The sequence below is a fragment of the Peromyscus leucopus genome, chromosome 16_21, assembly GCF_004664715.2.
Source record: "Peromyscus leucopus breed LL Stock chromosome 16_21, UCI_PerLeu_2.1, whole genome shotgun sequence".
Taxonomy (NCBI): domain Eukaryota; kingdom Metazoa; phylum Chordata; class Mammalia; order Rodentia; family Cricetidae; genus Peromyscus; species Peromyscus leucopus.
The window spans coordinates 40348022-40372655 of NC_051084.1; the positions used below are offsets into that span (position 1 = coordinate 40348022).

Below are 24634 nucleotides of genomic sequence, written 5' to 3' on the forward strand. Positions count from 1 at the left end.
CAAGTTAGCATATTTGAGATACACTGTAAGGCTTCGTTGACTATTAGTTATCTTGTGACCTTTAAAGGGGTAAAATTAATGATATACATAATGAAAAACCTCTAAATATGTATTGCCATATTGCTATCCTTTTGACAAGAAATAGAAGACTTCATTCATTTACTTTCTGTCTCATAGAACCCCCAAAGGACTCATTTTAGAAAAAGTAACTGGTCAACCCAAATCTCATTGTCTGTGGACACACAGACAGGCTCAGCTGCCCTTGGGGTCAGTTTCTCGCTTTGGCCCTCAGCAACTGAGTAATCTCTGGTGAGTTCCTTAATGATTCCCAGATCTAGCTTCTCCATTCATAAAATTAGAATAGCATCAGTGTACTGTGTTTCTCCCCCCCCCTGATAATTATAAGCTAACCTACTTGAGATAATGAGGACAGATTCTAGCATGTAGAAGCTTAGCGCATGAAACCAATTCATTTTTGTTATTAATAAACAACCACAGTACCACGTTTTTGAAGTTACTGACTTAATTTGAAATATTTAACTAGTCTGTGGAAATGAATCTGAGAAAGTCTTAAAAAGGTAAATTTCCAAGCGTGATTATTTATGTGCTTATTTAGTTTTGAGACAAGGTTTCACTGTGGCCCTGGCTGGTCTGGAATTCACAAGAGATCCACCTGTCTCTTTTCTCCCAAGTGCTGATATTAAAGGGGTGCTCCATCACACCTGCCTGAGTCTGAAGAAAATGATATTTTGGTTGATGAGTTACTTTTTAAGAAATTATTTATTTCCTTTTTTGAGATCATAATACAATTGCACCATTTCCCTTTTACATTTCCTCCCTCCAAACTTTCCCACTCACCCCTCCGAGCCCTCTTTCAAATTTTCAAATTCATGGCCTCTCCCTTCCTTATTAATCATTTATACATACACACACATAAGGAAAACCTTCTCAGTCCATATGTTCTTTGTGCATATGTTTTCAGGGCTAACCATTTAATACTGAATAACCAGTCGGCGTGCTCTTTCCTGGGTAAGACTATTTCTCCCACTCTTGGCCTTCCTTAGTTGCCAATAGATCCCTGTGTAGGGCTGAGGACTCTGTGAGCTTTCCCCATACACTTTAGCATATCTATTGGCATCATCTTTGTTCGGTTCATGTTTAGGCAGACATATTGGTTAATTACTTTTTTTCTGTAAAAGAGCTCCCTATGGATTAGACACGGAATAGAAAAGAAGGTGAAATAATGAAATCTTCTAATTGAACGTTGACTTCCTGTAATGTTTATCCAGTCCAGGACTTCAGGATCTGTTCTTAGATGCACCAAAGACTACTAGACAACCTTTGTTATTAAGAGAAGAGAAATGGTTTCTTAGGAAGCACGGCTTCATCATGCAGGAGTTTATGATTTGTGTCCAGCTCGATGATTTAGAAAGGAAGAGGACCAGGCCTTTCCTGAGTCAGAAGTTTTCCTCAAACCATTACAAAATAACAATTATGACTCCCCACTTCTTATTTTTATTGCTGGCTTGAAAAAGATGACTCTACAATGCTTACACCAGGAGGAGATTATTCTACAAATAAGGGCCCAGCATGACATTTATGAGAAAGCCAGGGTCCTCCTGCGCAAAGCTGATTGGTGCTCAGCCAATGGGCTCTAGGATGCTCCAATAAAAGCTGCTTACTGCCCTGGGCTGGACAGATGCAGGGCAAGGGGTCAGCTCTGCCGCTGGACCCTGGGGAAATGCCCACTGCCTCTCTGAACAGCACACATCTGTGGCCTGCAAAGAGAAGTCAGACCTTGAAGATGAAACGTCTGCTTCCCCAGTTCCCTTCCATCCTGGCCATCTACTGCTTCTGCATGCTGCAGATTCCCTCCCCAGGTAAGGAGATTGCCATCACATCTGCCTGCCCTGAGTTCTATGGAAGACTGAGAGATCTTTACCACTCAGGGTCATTCTCAACAGAGTTGAGCTTCCTTCTGTCACCTACCCTCACATCCACCTTCTTGTTTTCAGGCGTGGCGCTTGTGTCTAACCGGAATGATGGACACAGTGAGACGCCACAGCCTTTTGCACAGAGATTTTCTCCAGAGATACTGGGATTAAACAGCCCTTGCCCCAGGAGTGTCTTGACTTTGTGGTGGTGAAATCGAAGGGTATGGTGTGAGTTGGGGGAAAACCCTGCTTAGTGGTCTGTTTCAGAGAGGCTGGAGATGAGAACACAGGGAGGAAAGCAAGGCTTACAGTCCCCCCCAAACTGAAAGCTGATGAGCAGCTGAAAAGAGCAGAGAGCAACTATGTAGACGAAAGAAATTGTATGGAGTGAGGGGTAGGGGACGGGAGTAGGTTCTCAGAGAGTTCTGGGGAACCTGAAGGCCAGCATCCTCCAGTCCCTCAGGCGCTGTCCGCGGTGCTGACCGGGTGCTGCACCTCTTCAATTTCTGAGACGCAGTTTGTAAGGGAGCTAGAAGTGGGAAGGGGGTCTGAAGTCCTCAGCCACGATCGGATCACCATCTCCAGGCAGTTTGTCATAGAGTGCAGGAAAGTGGGCCACTGATGAAAATCTGTGATTTGAAACAAGGACTATTACAAAAATGTGGACTTTTCCATTAGAATTAAATTTGATTTACAGGCATAGAGAACCTTGGGAAAATATAGTGTGCTTGTTTTGTCCTCAACAGTAATTGCAACATCTGGGCATTGTGAAGAACGATATCAGCTTAACATCTCCAGAGTGCTGGGTCTCCTCTGTGGTTTCCCAGTGGGATTCTAGATTCTGCTCGGCTGCTCTGTCTAACTCCAGCTCACAGCCAGCCCCAGACAGCTCACAGCCAGCCCTGGACAAGCAGCTGTCGTCCCTCTGGCCTCCAATAGAATCTTGTTCATAGCTTACTTTGGAAAATTTGGCTTGTAATTTGATTGTTTGCCCATTTATATCTACCCCTCTATTTTTCCTGTTTGATCTTGTTTGCCGAGGGTAGAGTCCTATGGTCTTCATTTTTGTATTCACACAGACCTCTCAATAAGACCTGGTAGAATTGTTTTGCAGAACTGCATTGTTAAATGATCACAATTATCAAAAATATCTTTACATTAACCTGCAACCTGATCCCGTCTGACTTCCAATCATGGATTTGTGTTAGGGTCTGTGGGGGTATTCAGGTTTAGATGAAGACTTCTTGCTTGTGACAGTTCTCAAAATAATTGAAGGGACTTATATACATCCTAATTTCAGTCTTTCTAGAGAAAACCATACGTACCTTTAACTCTACATTACCTTCTATCATTTCAAGTCAGGTTATTACTCTTCAAGGCTTGAACACCATTGTTTGAATATACAGAAGTATTACCTTAGCTTTCTGTTGTCTCAGACTTCAGGGAACAAATAATCCACACTATATATACACATGTATGTATACACAAGTATGTGTGTACATATGTGTGTGCATGTATGAATACATGTGTGTATATTTGTTGTTGCTAGGATAAACTTCTCTTGAGCCATATACCCCCTGTCCCACACCGTAAAATATCCAAATTCAGGACATTCTATGTACTTATTTAATCTTACTTTGTTAGTGCTGACCTACCCTCATGATTCCTTCCAGCTGTATAAACCTCTGAGTGTAATATCACGTGTAAATGAGAAGATGTGTTCATGAGAGTCAAAGGGGGGCTAGAAGGATCCAGTTACATGCTAGTAGCAACTCTCCCCAGAAATCTACCCCTGGAGGGGTTGATGGAGTGGAGACAGGTACCTGCATGTCTTAAAAGTCCCGATTAGATGCACATACTTTGTTAATATTACTTTCTGATATTGGATCCTCACATATTCCACAAAAATATAAACTTATTTGCTCCCAAGTATTTTCTCTGTCTTTCTTGATTTGCTAACAGATGGACTAGAAACTCCCATTATGTTGAACACATGCGGTTTTAAAATTATGTTGGTACACATCTTGGATTTGATAGTTTTAGATAGAAGTGTCTTATCTTTTCAAGTCTTCTTAATTGTGCCTTCTGTTACTTTCTTAACCGCTACCTTCTCAATGACTTCTTTTGCTCATCTCTGTGATGGATTCTATTAAGACCTCTGTATGTTTTTTTATGGCACGGGTGCAGAAGCAAATGATATGACGTCTTTCTGGAATTGATGTTTTGATTATTTTTTGTTATAGGAGTTTCTCAACCCTTAGCTGATTCTCCAGATGGCTTAGATGTTGTGGAGCTTGAGGTATGCTATTATGCAGCCTTGTGAGATTTGTATTTAGTCCCAACCCTGAAAATATCATGTGGTTAATGTTCACTTTTAAAACTATTTTAAGATCAGATATTTGGCTGCAGCAGAAACTCACTGTGATTGCTGCATGGCCTCATTTAAGACATCCTGAGAGTTGGATTGAAATTCACTGCATTGTGTGAGGATATAATTCGAGGTTCATAAATGGAACAATTTTAGAATTTTAAACATGCTGTAAGAGAGTCTACTGGCTAAAGAATTTATTCTTGTGTTTTATTTCTTTTCCTCATTTTGTCTTTTAGCGACTGGTATACTGTCTGAACCAGTGGGAAACACTTTCTAGCCAACCTAAGGTAAAAATAATGCATATACTAGCTCTTGTAGTTATATCAGTATATATGTTTACATAACTGATATTGAATAAATGGTTCTTTTGATGTCTACTAGAGAATGGTGTATATATGTGTATATGTGTGCATAAAAATACAGTTCTGGGAAAAATCAAGTTTCTCTCTTTGATATGAATTACCACAAAATAGTACTTCTGTGTATTCTTAAGATTATATTATCTATATAATAAAATTAGTTATATGCCATGACATATATTATATACTGATACATTATGGTGTTAACAGCTCTCAACACAGTAGATCTCATGTAAAGGGCCATACCAGCAGTAACTATAGTAACAACAGAAGTGATTCAGTGGATACAAAGTCAATGCTGATTAATTGAAAATTGAAAGAGTGGTCTTAGGATAGTTCACGATTCTCAGCACAGCCTATCAGTTTTCACCTTGAGTAACATTTCTTCTTCTCCACTCACTTCCCCTACCCACAGCATCATGCAGTCCAGCCACATCCAACATCTCACCATTGCCCAAATACAGCAGACCCTTGAAATCTTTATACAGCCTTCTCTTTAGCCAGAAATGTCTCCGCTTTCCTCAGAGCCTGTCGTGACAGCCCAGGATCTCAACTGGAGCTGTCTCTGTGCCTTAGTTGGCTTGACTGCTCCATGTGTGGAGTTGCTGTAACGGCTCCAGTCTTCCTGAGGAATGAATGCTCTAACTTCCATAAAGTGCTCTCAACAGCACCCACCGCACAGCAAACGACAGCCCCTAGCTGCGTCTTGTTGCAGCTACGTTTCATTCACAATCCGAGTGCCACCTTCTCTCTCAAACTTCATGAAGATACAGTAGTACTTGCATCTTATTTTCAGTTTACCACTATGCGCATGTCTGAAGATGATTGTTAAACCATCTTTATAGTCTTAGTGTCTGGATGAAGCCTCAAAACGAGCACTTGGAGTCCCCCAACTCTTTTCCACTGCATCCTTACCTTGCACCACAGTGGCTTCCCTGCTTTTCACATGAAGGCTGTGGTGTCTCCCACATGAGCAGGGACAGGAGAAGTGTGGCTGTCCCACTACCTGCTGCAGTATTCAATTGGATTGTGGGGTGTCCAGGCGCAAGGACCCAGCTGGAATGAATTTCCATTTACCCTTTTCATATCCCCAGAGCCTATCACACCCATTATTTTTGGTTACAAACAAAGAGTTGTTCAATGCACAAAAATGCCAACACTTTGAAATTATGAATAGAGAACTAGCGCCTTTTCCCGGCTTCCTTGTTGACCCCCACTGTCCAGTGTTGGGATGAATCAGTGGAGCTCCCAATGCACTGCTTCCCTGTTCCCCACAAACCCAGTCTTCGTCTGCAGGAGACTTCTGTGTTCAAACAACTCAGGAAGTGGTGGTATTCGACAACCAATGTCCTCTGCAGAAACTCTTCAAGCACTGATTTTCTCTTTACCCCATGAGGTCAGAAGGAAGTCAGACAGGAAAAAGTTAATAGGTTCTGTGGATAGAGACCCATTAATTCCTTAGTTCAGGAGAGATGCTTGAGAACATGTCACTGCTAGGTACCAGGGATGGAGTAATGATGCACGCAAAACTACCTGCCCTCATAATGTGTGTATTATAGTTTGGGAAAATGAATGAAATGTTACATGAGTAAAACTTGATACATGTTTTTCTATGAAAAGAGGAAGGTAAGAAGGATATGTATGAAATTTGGAGAAGTTTGATTGGTAGCTGGAAAAGATTATACAAACAACTGATTTTTATGAAATGGGGGAAAGGTTTTCCTCCCTAAGATTGAAAAGATAAGAAGAGATAAGTTATAAAAGGCAACTTTATCTTAAAAGCCTATGTCAACTGCAATCTTTTTTTTTTTTTTTTTGAGACAGGGTTTTTCTCTGTAGCCCTGGTTGTTTCAGAACTCACTCTGTAGACCAGGCTGACCTAGAACCCACAAAGATCTGCCTCTGCTCCCTGAGTGCTGGGATTAAAGTCATGCACTGCCATTTCCCATCTGTCAACTCCAACCTTGACTGTTTCATAATATTTGAGTAAATCCAGCCAGGTTCACAGTGTGACTTACACTGAAAACTTTATCAGATACCTGCTCCAGGCAAACTCCATGTAACTTTCTTCTCAATTCTCTTTCCAGGAAAACCAGGATATATACAAAAGGGTAAGGGCCTTGCAGTGCCTAATACGGACTCTCTACCGTGTTTGGAGCAAGTGACACTTGGTGCTAATATCCCTTTCTTTTATCTAGTTTTTATTTCACTACTCCAGAACACAGAAGCCAAGGCATCCAGTTAACCCTGAGGTCAGTATTTTATTATACCTTCTGTATAAATGATGCTCTTCTGCATACCTTTTATGCCTTCTGAATTTACATACACACACAGCCAAGTATTAGGCAGGGAACTCTCAGATACCCATGAGTGACAGGTCCCAACATGCATTCCCTCTCCCTGCCCAGGATGGCAAGAATTGTCTTTCTCATCAGGGATGGGAGTGGCGGGTGACTGACAGATCTGAAATATTAGAGAATAAACTGCAGGAAAGAGAAATTAAGTAAGAAACCTGTTCTTGTTATCATGTACTTAAACAGAAGCGCAAGGAGAGCCTGTAAGCACAACACCCATTCCCACGGCTCCTTATTGCTTTCTACCTTTATATTTTGAAAAGTGCTGTGTGGTCCACACAGTGCTGTCTCCCCCCAAGGTGACCCACACATGTCATCTTCTGTGGCTGTCAGGGTGTAGATACACAGTGGGAATAACAACAATCACCTCTAACTTGTGTTTACAGCTCTGGGGCGCAAATTCCAGGCCTTGTGGAATTCTCTATCACTCTATCACCGAGCAACATCCTGACCCCCACTTTTTTTCCTTTTACATAAGTTCTTACTTTGTAGTCGGGGCTGGGCTTCCTCCTACTTCTGCCGCTAAGATTACAGGTGGGTGCCATCACGCCCAGCTGACTTTCTTAAAATTCTTAGCGACCCTCGGGAGCAGCTTGGGTAGGTTAAATTCTGTAAGGTGGCCTTTGAGAAACACTGGGACGGTCATAACATCTAGATTTTAGTTTCGGTGCACTGTCACAGCTACTGAAATTCTACTACGGGAAAGCCAATTATTTATATACGCAGGGCTCCCCAAGTCTTCTTAAAGATTGTCAAATACTCAGAAAAATGTTTCCCCCAAGAGGCAACGTCATTGATGTTGTAGGTCTAGGAATGGGATGACATAAGGAGGGGCCAGCTACTGCCGAGCAAAAAGGAGCAAAAGAAAGGGAGAGGCCTTGGTTGCTTCAAAAGCAAAGCACCAGGGGATCCATGGAGGCTAGGAAAGGACAGATGCCCTTGCCTGCAGCATGCAGGCAGGCGAAGCCCAGTGGTGTGGGCTCTGACGCTCACCACCCTGGTACCTCCTCCCCAGCACAGCACATCTGAAGAGAGAGGAAGGATCCAGGGCAGCAGCTGCTTTGAGGCCAGGACAGAGTGCTTAGGGTTAACATCAGTAAGCGACCGATTTATCCTGAGGGAAGATTTCTAAGTGGTGTGTTGGAATTGAAACCTGTATCCAGGCAAGCAAGCTCTTTATTGGAAACATAAATGTTTTGAGTGTAGGCTCCGGAATTGATTTTACTCTGAAAATTAAACCCATTTGTAAGAGAGGCCAGTCAAAATAGCATGTGCATAGATAGCCCTGGGCTCTCAAATATTCGGCTGGAGTCAACAAGGTTACAGCTCCTCTCTGAGATGCCCCCGGCCTCACAGCGTTTCTCTATTACAGTTTGCACCCGTGCATCCCTTGATGCGCCTGGCTGCCAAGCTCGCCAGCAGAAGGATGAAAAGATGGCCGCCTCCAGTATGTGTTTGTTTCTTCCCGCCGTAGTACCATGGCTTAATGTGTACACGATGGAAAACGTGTTATATCACCTCGTGTGACTCATTTTTGTCCTCTCCTTGAATCCCAGTCTCCAGTTTGGTGTGTGTGTGTGTTTGGAGGGGGTGGGGGGAGGTGTGGGCAGAAACACTGGTCCCTTACCCTTGACCTTCCGGTCTGTAACCCCGTGTTGTTGTGACTGGAAGGGCCAAGGGAGGGACCCCGTGGCCCCGTCCCATCCCATCCCATCCCTCTCTTCCTTTGCTTGGTTCACTCTAAGTTTTGTTTTGTTTTGTGTTGTTTTTCAATTCTGTCCTTTTGTCGCATCGTGAAATTTGCTTTGGTGATAGTTATCTGCTTCCCGTGGCCTTACCTGCCTGTTTTAAGGATTTTTTCCCCCTTAAGTTCAGTAAAGACAGTTTCCATAATAGCTGATCCCATTCAAACTATTAATCAAAAAACTATTAATCAAGGTTTTGTGTGACAGCAAAAATAATTAATAAAGAAAAATTTCTTTTGGCTATCTGGAGCCCAGGTACAGTGGCCAGCATGTCCTGTTTTGTCTAGAACCTTCCTAGCTTTAGACCCAGGACTTCAGGGTCTTCAGGAAATTGCTCAGTCTCTAGAACACTGCCTGATCTCCCTGCTGTCTGAACACAGGCTTCCAGGCCCATTCTAACTCTATTCTTATTTTGGGGGGAGGGGGTTTCGAGACAGGGTTTCTCTGTGTAGTTTTGGAGCCTGTCCTGGATCTCGCTCTATAGACCAGGCTGGCCTCGAACTCACAGAGATCCACCTGGCTTTGCCTCCTGAGTGCTGGGATTAAAGGCGTGCGCTACCACTGCCCAGCTCTAACTCCATTCTCAAACCAAGTTATAGCTGAAAACGAGTGGAGGATGCTAAGATCTCCTGACATTGAAAGTTTGCTTGAATCAGAAGTACATTTCGCAGTTGGGTTTATTCAGAGTTGTACACAAATTAAACATATTTGGACCCCAAACTGCAACACTGACTGAGTGAGCACTGACTGAGTGAGCACTGATTGATTGAGTGAGCACTGACTGAGTGAGCACTGACTGAGTGAGCACTGATTGAGTGAGCACTGATTGAGTGAGCACTGATTGAGCACTGACTGAGTGAGCACTGATTGAGTGAGCACTGATTGAGTGAGCACTGACTGAGTGAGCACTGACTGAGTGAGCACTGACTGAGTGAGCACTGATTGATTGAGTGAGCACTGACTGAGTGAGCACTGATTGAGTGAGCACTGATTGAGTGAGCACTGACTGAGTGAGCACTGATTGAGTGAGCACTGACTGAGTGAGCACTGATTGAGTGAGCACTGACTGAATGAGCACTGACTGAGTGAGCACTGACTGAGTGAGCACTGATTGAGTGAGCACTGATTGAGTGAGCACTGACTGAGTGAGCACTGATTGAGTGAGCACTGATTGAGTGAGCACTGACTGAGTGAGCACTGACTGAGTGAGCACTGATTGAGTGAGCAAGCTTTCCTTCCAGAACGTGCAACTGGCCCCGCTGTCAGATTCTCCTCAACTGCTTTTTTGCATCTGTCTTCTGATGAGCTCAGAATGGAACCAGGAAGGGACACCATCACACGAGGGCAGCCGTGAGGTCATGGGTGCAGTTCCTGATGAGTTAATTTATACTCTGTTCCTTTCCAGGACTCCAGGAGTGCTGCTGTGGACTTTCCTAAGAAGGCATGTGAACCTTGTGAGAATACTGATTTCCAGAAAGCTCTAGAAAGGACAGGGAAGTGCCTGGAACCTGCAACTTTTCCAGTCTTATTTGGATAGGATAGATCTTCTCCCCAGAGGATCCTGAATATCTTCTCTAAGCATTGAAGTTGGGGATCCCTGGGCTTATCCTAAGGTAGAAAGTGATTATGGAAAGATGGCGTTAATGTTTCAGATGGTTAATATTTCATTTCTAGTCTCTCAGATGAGTCACTTCGGCCATCTGTGACTAGGGACTTGTCCTCTCTGGTTCAGGGACCCACATGCCATCACACAAACTTAGAGAGAGGAAAAATACTTCTGCCAGTGCCAACCCCATAAACCAGGGAATCGCAGACTTGAGCAGGCCTTAGAACCTGGTTAAAATTGGGATAGCTGGGCTCTACCCTGAGATTTAATAGGTCTGAGGTGGACTTTGAGAATTTTCATTAATAACAAGTTCTCCAGATATCTTTATGCTGCTGGTCTGGGACCATTCTTTTTGAAACCTTCTCCGAGGATGTTTCTTTGACTTAGAATGTGATTGCATAACAGTTTGTGTTTTTGTGTTGCAGGATCCCACTACCACCTTGGGGAGGCCATTTTTCCTTTTCAGGGTATAACAGATTTCCTTGTTTCTGTTTCTAATTGTATTCCCTGTTGTTATCCCAACTGCCAGGACCAGATGGGCACTGTTCTCTCCTCCATTTAGGGTGTGACTCAGTCAAAAATTCTTACAGACTTGCAAGGGAACCAGAGCAACAAGACATAGCCTGAGCATGTCCATATTCTAGGAGCTTGGAGAGCAAGGGGGAGGGACTTCTGTTGATGGACAGATACTGGGTAAACCAGAGTCCACAGTCCCACGCACTACATTCCAGGGTATGTGACCTAAAAACCACACTGACATGAGGAGTCCAAGTGCCATCTTCTTTCCCAGGTGACAGAAAGGTCCTTGCCAAGGTCATGCAGTTCCTAATTTTGTTCTATTCACTAACTGCACACAAGGCCTTAGCTTCTCAATATTTGCATAAAAAACGAGTGAGTCTGACTTAATCCATGACGACTACCCCAAGCTGTATTCTGTGGATCACTGGTGCTAGTATCCTGCAAAAGATAACACACGATTAGAAGATTTATCACTTAGTCTTCCTGAAATCCACAGCACGCTCTGGCCCCCTGAGGGCTCTGGGAAGTGTCATGGAGAATCCCACCTATCTCCTTGGTTTCCCTAACGTCTTTGACTATGGAAATCCTTATCACCTGTCCCCAGTTTCTACCTTTTTCATTTTCCTGACCTACAAAAAAGTGTTGTTTTCTGGAAAGAACTCCGAGAATCAGCAGATCACTCTTCTGTCTCCAGGCTGAGAAGTCTGGAAAGTGGAAGATCTCACCATGAGCTAAGTCTAAGGGAGAAGGTGGGATGGAGAATAGGTGTCATGTTCCTGGGAGTGGTAAGGGCCTAGATTATTGCCCAAGAGGACGGATGAACTTGCCATGTAGGTCTCTGAGGATGGGAGTGAGGACTCAGTTAGAAAAACAAGGCCTTTGTGTCCAGTAGAGAAAAAAGTACAAGCGGTTGTATCACAATATTTGTAAGACTTTCTCCCTCGCCTTTCTTGTTTTTCAGCCAAGGAATGGAAGACACATTGACAACAAGGTCCAGTAGACAAAGCAAGGTTAGCTTCATTGCAGATTTTCTCTTCCAAGCAAATGTGCTATGTCTGACCTGAAGGTATTAGAGGCAGAAGGTGGGGTGCTATTGTTCAAACAAAAGACCCCCCCACAGCACCGTAGACCCCCCCAATCCAGTCTGGCAGAAGCTAGCTGTTCCAGCAATGTTACATCCCGTGCTTTCACGCATGGTTTTGAGAAGCTTGTCATTTCTGGACAGAGTTGTGATAGACATTAAACCTCCTATGGCCTGAGTTGCCCCTCCCGACTTGACCCTTCCAGTGCCCAGTAGAGAATACTACCCCGGTATGTTGAGGTGGTACTCCAAGGAGGCCCTCAGACAAGAAAGTCCATGCAGAGGGGCAACTCTAGCCTGCTCCATCTCTCCTGAGGATCTGGGAGGTATAAACATTATCTATTGCCAGCATCAGAGCCCTGGCAGTCCAAGGTGCCTAAGGAAACTGCCATCATTCTGGGAGATGGAACTATCCAGCAAAAACAGGAGAAAAGTGTTGCTCAAGGCCAAACAATTTATATAAATCCAATAGCCTAATTAGACACCAAAAATAAATATCATGAGGACCAACCGAAAGGAAAACAATGTAGGCATTTGTGACATGTCATATCACTGTGTAACTGTAAAATGTGTCTATCATAACTTGCATGTGGCCCTCATCTTGATCCTGAGGATGGCTGCACTTACACTGAACACATTTTTTGTTTTGCAGGATCCAATTGAACAGGAGAGTTTGGATCTGTGGAGGAAATGCCAAGTTGCTTTATGTGTATATATAACAATATTTCTGTTGTTCGATGCTCTCCAAAATACATTGTATAAAAAAATAAAGCATCGCTATATAACATCTTTATTTTTGTTGGAAGGCTGTGGGAATAGGTACATTGCATGAATGATAAATTTCTAAGGAATTACTGACTTGGGGGTGAAGCAAGCTAACTTGATAACTGAGCACATAGATTTAGGATAACTAAGATCCTGGCGTCAGATCCTAACTCTGTTTGCTTTCTAGCTGGGTGACTCTGATATGCTAGTCAGATTTCCATTTCTGTAATAAATACCTGATGTATATTACTTCAAAGGAGAGAAGATTTGTTTGGGGTCATGGCTTCCTTCCACTTGGCCTTCTTGGCCCGTTGCTTGGTTCTGTGGCTTCAAAGTACATCATGGTGAAATACGTGACAGAGAAGGATTATTTGCCTGCCTCGTGGCAGATGGGAATCAAGAAGAGGGCAGGGACAGGTCCCAATGACTCCTTAGAGGGCAGGGCTTCAGTGATCTAAGTTCCTCCCACTAGGTTCCACTTCTAAAGGTCCCACTATTTCCTTGGGGTTCCACAGACTAGTGACCAAGTCTTTAACTCAGGAGTCTTTGGATGGGAATATTCCAGAGCCAAACTGTAGCACTTGGGTCACTCACTTTCATTCCTGTGCCTTGGTTTCCTGCTTGGTAAAGTAGGAGTTGTAAAATACCGTCTTCTTGAGATGCTTTTGCGAGAGCTTAAGAGATGATCCATAGAAGGTTGTGGAATTGTCATTGTGCATGTGTTGGCTCTATTTTTCCTTGATAGATGATCTTCATTCCATGGTACATACAAGGTACTTGCCCCATACATAGTCACTTCTCTGTTGTTGACATCAAGATGTTAAGGAGTAACAACTCCAGATTGTTCAAGAACTATGGGACCTAGGCCTTAGTCCCTCAGACCTCAGGCTCCTTCTCTGTGAACATCCCAGAGACCATCAAGCACAGCATAGGGTGGTACAGGAGAGGTGTGGGCAGCATGAAGGGCCTCTGTGATACTGACCACCTTCTTTTAGCTTCTTCTGCTCCTCTACAAACATTAAAGTCTTTCTTTGGAACGTCTTAGTTAGAATTATGACTTTATTCTTAACGTGTCTAGGCCTTTGTTCTAAGTCTGAGGCCTACTTTCTGAAATAGAGTATTTAAAGACTCTGCCCAGTAGATCTCAAGACATGAAATGGCATGATAGGAAGAGATGAGCAAATCAACCTTCACTTGATATCTGCCAGTGAGGGTGCAAAGCCATGTTCATGAGGTGTACCATTTGAGCTGAAAGTTCTCTCGCCAAGCCCTCTCCGGTGATGCAAAGTAAGAATGGACTTTGCCTCTTTTTGTCCACAGCAGCCCAGAAAGGATCCACCAGTCTCTGACCACCACCAAAAATAAACAAATAAACAACAAACAACAAACAAACAAACAAAACAGGATTGAAACTAGACCAATCAGCAGTTTCTGTGCCATGGAACTGCTTCTCTCCAAAGAGAGACCTTTGACCTCTGCGCATGCCCCTTCTAACTAGTTTGAGTGCTAGACCCAGATCAAGTCGTGCATCAAGAATGTCCATCTACTCAGCACTGACATCCATCATACCTCAGCTCATTGCGTGAGGCCACTGTAGCCCTCCACTAATGGGGGTGTGTCCAACCAGGGGAGGATGACAAATAGGTTCTTAGAACCTTGCAGCAGGCAGAGGATTCATTAATCATCCAACTCTGCCTTCTCACAGGCTGCTAAAGGAGAGTCGAGAAAGGCCAAATGATTGGTCAAGGCCTCAACAGTGGATGGCAGCATGTCCAGAGCAGAAGTCTTGGTATCAAGCTGAATTGATTATTCTGATGTTCTTACCTTCAGTTAGATTCTTGGGACTTTTGTAATGAGTCCACAAAACTCAGAGGCTCCAAACAGTATTTATTCTTGTTTGTAAAAGGTTTATTTTACGTGTATGTGCATTACATGCATGCCTGGTGCCTGTGGATGTCAAAAGAAGCTATCGAATCTCATAAGACTGGAGTTACAGATGCTCCTTAGCTGCCATGTGAGTATTGGGAAGCAAACCTCCCAGAGCAGTAAGCACTCTTAACTACTGACGCATTTCACTAGCTGCTAGATTTGTTCTTTTATTATAACAGGTACTGAGAAGTTGCTTTGCTAAAAGCACTGACTCCCGTCTTGGGCCCACAAGATAACTGAAAGCACCCCTGCTTTCATTTTGCATCTATATCTTTGTCTCTGAGCACAGATATGATGGTTATTCAAGGAAGACTACAGGGGCTGCAGATGTATATACGCCCCGCACCTGAGAAGCAAGAGTCAGAGAATCAGGGATTCAAAGTCATCCTTGGTTATAAAGTGAGCTCAAGACTGGACTGTGTGAGATCCTGTTTCAAAAACAACACAAACTTGTGAGGCAGAGGCAGGTAGATCTCTGGAAGTTAGAGGACAGCTTTGTGTAGCTAGCAAGTTCCAGGACAACCAGAGCTACATAATCAAGAGACCCTGTCTCAAAAAACAAAACAAATCAAAACAGCAACAGCAAAACCCCAAACAATCAAAAATCATTTAAGAAGTGTCTATCTAAAAAACTATACTGACACCTTACCTATCTCATTCCTCTTCAAACCTCAAGGCTGAAAGCCCAAACATAAGTGTAGCAGCATCTACAATGTCTTGTTTCAGAATCCCCAGAAGGTATCCAAGGTTACCAGTTGTCTTAGTTACCTTTATGTTGCGGTGACCAAACACCACAATGAAAGAAAGTTATAAAAGAAAGCATTTCATTGGGGCTCTCAGTTTCAGAGGATTGGAGTCCGTGACTATCTTGGCAGGGAGGATGGCAACAGGTAGGCAGGTAGGCACGGTGCTGGAGCCTTAGCTGAGAGTTCACATCTTGATCCACAAGCATGAGGCAGAGAAACCTAACTGAGAATTATGGAATCTCAAAGCCCACCTCCAGTAACACACCTCCTCTAATAAGGGTACACCTCCTAATCCTTCTTAAATAGTTCAATCAACTTGGGATCACACATTCAAAGCACATGAGCCTGTGGGGACCATTCTCATTCAAACAATCATACCAGTAATTGCCCTAAACCTGCAAGTCACCTTGGGTTCCAGAAATTGCAGAACTTCTTGATGGGCTATCTCTATGATGGTATCACCCAAGCAGGGGCAATCATCTCATGGGAATCAACTTGTCACCTCTGGCAACAATGACTTCTTCAAGCCACCTTGCAGACACAGAACTGAGATAATGATTAACCAGGCCAAACCGTAAAAAGTGCCTCTTGTCCACTGCCCAAATTCTTCTATTTAAACCTAAATATTATATCAACGCCCTAAAGATGAACTTAGGGTCACTTCACCCTTTTATCTGTGGTGGTTAATCTCAATTGTCAATTTGGCAGGGTCTAGAATCAACTGGGAGATGAGCCTCTGGGCATGTCTGTGTCAGATTATCTCATGTTAAGTGAGGTGGAAAGATCCACCCACTTTGGGAGGCAGCATTCCCCAGGCAGGGCAGCCTGAGTCTGTAAGAGTAGGGAAAACACGCTGAGCACTAGGATGCATGTGCTTCTTGCTCTCTTCTTCTGGCTGAGGATGTAATATAACGGACCAGCAGCTTTCCAGCTCCTGTTGCCTTGGTGCAAGTGTTTACAGTGAAAGGGTTAAGACCACTGGCTCTGGAGTCGGAATGGCTAAGTTTGAATTCTGACTTGAGATCTTGCTCAAGTTACCTAACTTCCATCTTTGCTTGGTCCCCAGCTTAATCTCCTCACCTTTGGAATGGGGACATGGGGCAGTAATACCAACACTCATTTAGTGCCTTCTTTCTGTAATTCAAATAAGGTGATGTATACAAAAGGCTTAGCATAATAAGAGCATATAATAACAAATAAATATTAGCTACAGATAGTAAGAATAACAATAATGTCTAAAACAGTGATTCTCAACCGTGGGTCACGGCCCCTTTGGGGGTTAACAACTCTTTCACAGGAGTCACATATCAGAGATCCTATATATCAGATAGTTACATTAACATTCCTAACAGTAACAAAATTACAGTTATGAAGTAGCAATGAAAATTTTATGGTTGGGGATCACCACAACACAAGGAACTGTATTAAAGGGTCACAGCATTAGGAAAGTTGAAAACCACTGGTCTAAAGCTTCCCTTCTTCTTCTTCTTCTTCTTCTTCTTCTTCTTCTTCTTCTTCTTCTTCTTCTTCTTCTTCTTCTTCTTCTTCTTCTTCTTCCTCTTCTTCTTCTTCTTCTTCTTCTTCTTCTTCTTCTTCTTCTTCTTCTTTCTTCTTCTTCTTCTTCTTTTTTTAAAGCTTCCCTTCTTAATAAAACTTCTGTGGTTATATAAATATTTGGTATCTGTATTGCCCAACATGATAGCTGCTAATGTGGTTGAGGAATGGAAATTTTATTTTAAATTTTTAACATTTTGTGCATATGGATGTTTTTCCTGCATGTATGTCTCTGCATCATGTGTGTGTGTTGCTCACAGAGGCCAGGAGAAGGCATCCGATCCCTCAGAACTAGAATTACAGATGGTTTTGAGCCACCATGTGGGTGCTGGGAATTGAACCAGAGTCCTATGGAAGAATAGTGCTCCATAACCATTGAGCCACCTCTCCAGCTCCAGTAGAGAGAATAACACAAGAAAGACAGGAAAGTGGGACTATGCAGGGAAAGTTCCAGTAACAAAAAGTTTGGAGTGACCATAGAATAGAGGGCAGGGCATTGTTCTCTCCTCTCTCTCTCTCTCACAGGGAGAGACCATAGAATAGAGGGCAGGGCATTGTTCTCTCCTCTCTCTCTCTCTCACAGGGAGAGAGAGAGAGAGAGAGAGAGAGAGAGAGAGAGAGAGAGAGAGAGAGAGAGAGAGAGAAAAGAAGGAGGAGGAGGAGGAGAAGAAAAAGAAGAAGAAGAAGAAGAAGAAGAAGAAGAAGAAGAAGAAGAAGAAGAAGAAGAAGAAGAAGAAGAAACTGACCTGTGCCCAAAGTCCACCTTTACATCTCACTACTTGCTTCTTGTTGAAAAGCACATCATTTTGTGCTTCCGTTTCCTTACCATTTCTATGAGCCCAGGAGTGGAAACTACCTGATTGGATTGTTCTGAGAATTAAATGCTTTATTATTTATATGTGCATGTTATCTGGGGGTGAGTGGGGGGTTGCGTGTATGTATCTGTGCATGCGCACACACACCCCGGGTTCTGGAGCTCAAACTCAGTTCCTGACGCTTACACAGGAAGTACTTTCCTATCTCCTCATCACTCAATGCATTGATTTTTGAGAAGAACCTGAACACTGCTGACACCTCATGTGCACTCAGTGTTTGCTGATCATCTTCACTGTTGTTACAGTTTGAGTCCACTGACTCACAGAGAGTCTGAGGCCGTGATGATGGAGCCCCATGAATGGGGTTGAAATAGCTTCTTCTCTGATACCAAATTAGTAAGCAGCCCTTGGGCACACTATAGTTTATGAACTTTTTAATATAGGGGTTAAGAGCCAGGCCAGGGCCTCAGCTCTGTCATCAGCTATTGCCTGGGAGACTTTTTTGCAAAACTTAACTTCTTGGAGCCTCATTTTTTCATGTGTGAGCCTAGAAGATGATACACTGTCATATAATAGAAGCCGTCGGTAAGTGTTCTGCACACACAATTACAAACAGACATCTACACAAGCTGCTGTTCTATTACAGAAAACTTGCTATGAGTTTCCATGTCTGTAGGCCTATAGTTCTAAGTACACACTCCAGGCACCATAGGTACATTGTAATAAACCCTGCAGTTCTAGAAGCAGCATGTTAGGATCATGCTAATTTCTGTAGCAGATAAATCATAGACTGTCAAGGACTTGACTTAGGAGAATTTTCAGCTCTTGCCATATACTCCATGGCAATGGCTCTGGTTCCTTCTGCCTTACAGGTTCTTCCCAAGATAGGCTAAACAACCTTCTGTGCTCCCACTGGTGGGAAAGGAAGATGGGAGGGAGATCTGTGGGGATCCGGTCATTTCACGGGATGAGGACTCAATCCCATTGTCAAGCCTGCTGCAAAGGAGCCTAGAAATGGAAACCAGCTGTGTGGCCTGGAGGAAGACATGGTGGACTTTGTGGGCAGATGGCTGCTGTCTGCTGTGTTGGGAATATTATCCCCAGGGGAATGAGAAAACAGATACTGAAGTTAGGCCCTTTCCAAACATCCTTCACTATAGGCAGAGTTAGAATTCAAATGCAGGTCCCATTGGCTTCAATGTCTTCAGATCTCACAGCTAAGACTGTTTCCCAACATCCTTCACTATATGGCAGAGTTAGAATTCAAATGCAGGTCCCACTGGCTCCAACATCTTTAATTCTTACAGTGAGGACTGTTGACCAAGGATGTAGTATTGTCCTTGGACTGAGTATAGCAGTGACATAAGATGAGAGCACAGGGTTGATTTGGATATGAATCCATATCATCATATCCCATGATTCATTATGTGTATAGAATATATTCTGTGTGAGCATGAGGCAGGAGTTGGCTAGGCCAAGTAGTAGTGCCAGGGCTGTGTCTGATGTGGGACTGAGGAGGAATCTGGGTGGCCAGAATAATGGGGACAGTTGAGCTGGCATTTCATATTCTTTTTCTACCCGACATGTTAAATAACTCTGGCTTCCTTAGTCTTTATAAAGGCATTTATCTTGAGTAAGATATAAGAAGCATATATATGTGGTACAAACAAACTCCTTTGGAGAGTTGAAAATTTTCATTTCTGGACAATTTTATTTTTATTTAATTCTATGGTGTCTTTGCCAACTCTTGGTATTGCAGCTTAATATTAAACTCATCCTTTTGCCTCAAGAAATGAAGCCATGATCAATAGAACCCTTGAAGGAGGACACAGTGGGGCTTCTTGATGTTGTTAATATTGGTCTTCTGGTAGCTGGTAAAAAGGAATGCCGGGAAATAATCTAACAAAACAAAGTCTAGGAGAAGAAACAACTTCTGGGGCATGTCAGCTACAAGAATTTTGGGGGTGCTGGGTGGTACTGTGGTAGACCACGAGACTGTAGAACTGGAAGAGAAGATGTCCACGGTATGTTTTACTTTCGGTAACCTTGACCTCAGACAGATGACAAAGGGTGAGGGACATTTGTGGGAAGGAAGATCACGAGAGAGTGATTTTTATGCTTTGTCGACACTTGCATGGTAGACAGGATTGTAAAATGTGGCTTTTTATAAAAATCAGAGTGTAGGGTTCCCACTCAGCTAGAATATGGGGATATTTTGGTATGAGATTCATATTACATAGACTGAAAGACTCAACACTATTGTGGTTTAAGAACACATAGGTTTGTCTCTGTAGCTCGCAGTGTGAGTGTGGATGACCCAGGTCAGTGGAGTGACTCTATTCTTTGTTTCCCTCACTGCTCCATTCTGTCCTGTACTGTCCAATCTCGTTGACAGTGACTTGCTCTACCTTGGTGACATGTTTACCCTAGACCCAGGGCTTGGGAATGGCAAATATCACTTCCCTACTTTGGAGAAGAATGGTAAATAGATTGATAAATGGTAAAATACAGTCTACAGATGAGTGTTCATGTTCAACACTCTTGGATTTAGAAGCAGAGAAAGGGTCTTGGTGAGCAGTCTTCCGATTCACTGGACTACGGTTTGGGCAGGGGAAAAGATTCTTTTATCCCCATTAATGGTGCTGTGATAGGAGAGGAGCTGGAGGAGGATGTGGACAGTGCAAACACCTGTCAAGAATTTAACAGATGATCTGCCAGCAAGAGCCAGAATCCTTTCTCACTGCACCCAAGAAGAATGTGGTGACTGTCCATTGAAATCTGTGGGCATGGAGAAGAAACTCCATCATCCGAACCAGACATTCATCAGAGGAACAAGAGAAGGGCTGACGGGAAGGGCCCATTGTCCAATGATTGGAAAGAGTGGTTGGAAAATTGGAGCTGTCTTGGGAAGTCGGGATGAAGGACCTGTGCCTATGGAAGAGATCCTGGGTGAGAAAGGGTCAGTTGAATAGTCAAGAGCCTTCTGGATCTTTCTGTGACTATTCTCTGAAGGAACAGGAAGGAAAGACTACAGGCCCCAAACAATGAACTGTTTTGAAATGATTTAGGATCTTCAGTGTATGGGTGACTTTTTAAAGAATGAGCTGGGTTGTCTCCTTCCGTTGTGATGAGAGGGACATGGAACTGGGTTCCACATCTCGGCTCTGGCTTAGTTGTTGTTGTTGTTGTTTGTGTGTGTGTGGTGTTTTGTTTTTTGGAGCTGAGGATTGAACCCAGGGCCTTGCGCTTGCTAGGCAAGCACTCTACCACTGAGCTAAATCCCTAACCCCTCAGCTCTGGCATAGTAAGGAGGAGATTCTCTGGGCAGTGGGGATGCCGTGGACCTAGGTGAGGTAAGTTTCTCTTGGCATGTTCCCTCTAGCAGCCCTCACCCCCTGGACTCTGTCATTGTTCTTTTAATTCCTGATCTGTCTTCTGTCTCACATATACGATCAGGACAGGAATCCCCACTAGGTAACTCAGTGCTGTGTATAAGGTTCTTAACACATGCTCGACACACAGTATGTGGTCAGTGTCATTCACTGAATTGAATTCTTTTTTTATTTATTTTATACTTTCCACTAGGTTTCTCCCTAATCCAGAAATGGGCCCCCCATCAAGACATTTCTTTTGTTACTCTCCCTCTTCATCCCACCCCCACCCCACCTCCTTCAAGTTCCAATCTCCCCATCCCCCCCCACCCCTGCCCCCAGTTTACCCGAGATCTTGTGTGTTGTTTTATAAGGCCCTATGGTTGGTGCCAAACAGGATGGTCTGAGATGACTCTCAAGAAGAGGTTGATATCCTGGCCAGAGCAGCCAGAATGCTCCAGTCAAGAGAGGACTCTGTCTGTTGAATCTAAGGGTTTTAAGCAAGGCCTGGCTACCAAGACTTTGCATATCCAGCAACATGTCAGTCAATCAATCATGACTGAGTGCTCAGACTGACAACCTAGCTTAGTGCCCTAGCCATTGTGACTCCTCAAAACAGACCAACTTTGTAGACTGGATCTACTCACATCTTACATCCATGGTAACTACACATCTTCCTAGCAGCTCTAGCCTCCAGAGGAGAGAGGAACCACACCTTTTTATTCCATTCTTAACCTCACTATTTGCTCTTCAATATCATCCTTGTCTTCCTGGTCCTTTAGAGCAGGATAAAATCCCTCCTTCTCTACTTTCTTGTCTCCAAACACGACATATCACTTTCCCTTCCCTGAGAAGGGGTGGTGAGGTGGGAGGCTGTTGAGGGTCTAGTATACCAGGTTTTTGGAGATACTTGAATAGAAGCCATCTACCCCAAGCATTTCCAGGCCAATTACCATCCAGCCACCCCTGGAACACCACATTTCCTTGGAAGCTTATTTCTTCTGCTGAGCTACCCTTTACCTCATGGGTTCCATTATCTACACACATCCAGGCTGCTCATAGTTGCTCCTTGGGAAATGTGGCAATGCATTCTGTCTTCCTGTACCCTCTGTGTTGGTCTCAGCGTGCCTGAGGACATCTATGTCACTCTTCAGCCTTGGAGATAGATCTCAATCTTAGTGACAGGGTTTTCCATCATTTTATTTCAGCTGCCCACAAGTTTTCTCCTTGGACTCATGTGAACTTTTTTGAATGTATCTAATAGTTCTAAGTACTGAGTCCCTAGGTTATCATTTGTCTTACACAAGGCTCTCAACAAACATTTGAGTGGATAACTGACCCAGGGAACTTAGGAAAGAAATGAGGGCTTAGTCTATGTTTATGGTCTGAGGTAATAACCTGGCTTAATCATTTGGACAAACTCGATTGACCGAGTAAGGAAGCTTTGAACTCTGTTTTCCTGCAGTTGCCTATGTCGGTTTGATGGGTGGCGAACTCTAGCATTGTTAGTAACTTTAGAGATGGTCATTTGATTCAATGAGGACTTGCTGTGCTTGGTCCCTGGCTGACAGACACTATTGGGTCACTGGGCCTTATAAAGAAATGCATAATGAAATGGGAACCCGGAGGAAGGGCCTGAACTGAGATTTAATAAGAATCAAGCATGGACCAGTTTATCCATAGAAAAGAGCCTAAAATTGCCTTCATATCCAAAAGTGTCAGGAGAGGTTACCATAATTCACAGATGATTGCTTCAAGAATAGTGGCCTCTGGGTTCCTTTTTTGTGACATATCTAAAATAAGTTTTTAAAAATTAAATGTATTACAAAGAAACAAAGTCATTACCTTATCCAAGCCCTCCAAATACGGGACCAAGGGACCATTTTCTGTCTGTTAAAGACTAGATTAGAAGGGCAAAGGCCACCATGTATGAGCATACAGTCCACGGAATATTACTTATGCACTTGCTAAGACGAAGACGGGCTTCTGAAGGAGCTGTGAAGCATTTTTCCACAAGAGGGAGATTTTTAAAGCCTGGGCTCCTCTGAAGATTCTGGGTGAGAAGCTGAGTGAGTCTCTGGATACCGTTTCTGAGACAGGATTAGGTAAAGATTGGATACTGTCCTGAGTCAGGATGGCTCAGCATTTGGATGTCCATAGTATAAATGAGTGTAGCAGAGAAAGTTCTGGTGCACGATGGGTAAGAAAGCAGTGGCCACACAAAGATGATTATGGCTGCAATTGAAAATCGAAGTTGAATTTATCCAGCTGGAACCACAAGGCCTTCTCAATACAAGCTAATTTTTGCTCTTTCAACCTGGATCATTTTTAATTGATTCACTAATTGGGTTTAACACATGTTAAACACCTCAGTGTCAATCATGCTAAGGCCCCACCTTTCCATCTCCCACCACCCCTGTGATTATGAACCACACACAGGATTGATGACCTGCAAAGCCTGCAAAGGCCATGCACTGAAAAACTACAGGATGGTTCCTTAAAGCAATCACAACCAAGTTAAGTTCAGGATAAAGCTGGAGGTGACATCTTGAGCAAAAGCAGAATTCACGTGTGCCTCAGCATGAGTGGTTCCTCACAGCCAGTGTCAGGAAACTGCTCTCTCTAGCACAACCCTAGCCTTCACTGAAAGAAAGTATTTATTTGGTTTGCTTCTTGCCTCTCATTTATTAAGAAAGAAACCAATGGATATCACTTCCCATTTGAGCACACCGGAGCCTCATTGTGACTGATGAAATCAATTTTCCTGCCACAGTGGCTTTCAAACTTTAATGTAAACCCGAAGCTCTTGCTGAGACTCTGCTAGCTGCCCCATCCCAGACATATTGAGCCCTTGTTTTATTTTTTAAATTAATTTTCTAATGAAGTGGGTTTGTGTGTGTGTGTGTGTGTGTGTGTATTGCATGTGATACAGATGCCCACCACAAAGGCCAGAGAAACAGAAGGCTGTAAGTGTTAGTTTAGACACCATGGCAATGATATACATATCTGGTTTGGACCAAGATGGCTAATGATGGACACAGGGTTGGGGCAGGCAGGGTTGTGGGCAGGACTATGAATCAGAAGGAAAAGAAAAGAAAGAAAAGAAAAAAAAAAAACCTGGCTGATTCCTAATGTCTGGGGAACTCAAAAGTAGACAGTGGTAAAATCTGTTATATAACTGTTTGTAGGAAAATGCCACTTTTGGTGTGATCCTTAAGGTTGTAGACTTGGGACTTTGCCAGCTTGCTTGTGTGTATTGAAAGAGAAAAATCAGTAGTCATTTTGAGAGACGCCCCCTACTGCCCCTCCTCTAAAGGTATTTGCTGACCAGAAGTTTTTGAACTGACCAGAAGTTGAACTCATGGGAAGATAAGGCTGAAACAATAAATCTATATATCCTGGACTTGGCAAAACAAGATATGGGGAGTAATGGACTTGACTGACCAGAAGTTGAACTCAGGGGAGAGTAGGACTGGAACAATAAA

General features: G+C 43.4%; 1 protein-coding gene across 1 annotated transcript; it reads left to right on the forward strand.

Moving 5' to 3' along the window:
- The first annotated feature begins 1605 nt into the window (after window positions 1-1605).
- Window positions 1606-11888, forward strand: Nms (neuromedin S). Its single transcript, XM_028865840.2, has 9 exons — window positions 1606-1880; window positions 4178-4233; window positions 4542-4592; window positions 6752-6775; window positions 6863-6916; window positions 8391-8465; window positions 10169-10204; window positions 10795-10836; window positions 11850-11888. Exons 1-9 carry the CDS (start codon window positions 1700-1702, stop codon window positions 11886-11888), a joined length of 558 nt encoding a protein of 185 aa, XP_028721673.2. The 5' UTR covers window positions 1606-1699.
- Window positions 11889-24634: the final 12746 nt, after the last annotated feature.

What these genes read in the sequence shown, in the direction of transcription:
- Nms (XM_028865840.2), top strand. Translation starts at nt 1,700, where the DNA reads ATGCAGGGCAAGGGGTCAGCTCTGCCGCTGGACCCTGGGGAAATGCCC. An exon ending in ACCAGGATATATACAAAAGG is followed by an intron (nt 6,776 to 6,862) that starts GTAAGGGCCTTG and finishes TCTTTTATCTAG; the next exon opens with TTTTTATTTCACTACTCCAG. An exon ending in GGCCATTTTTCCTTTTCAGG is followed by an intron (nt 10,837 to 11,849) that starts GTATAACAGATT and finishes CTTGTTTTTCAG; the next exon opens with CCAAGGAATGGAAGACACAT.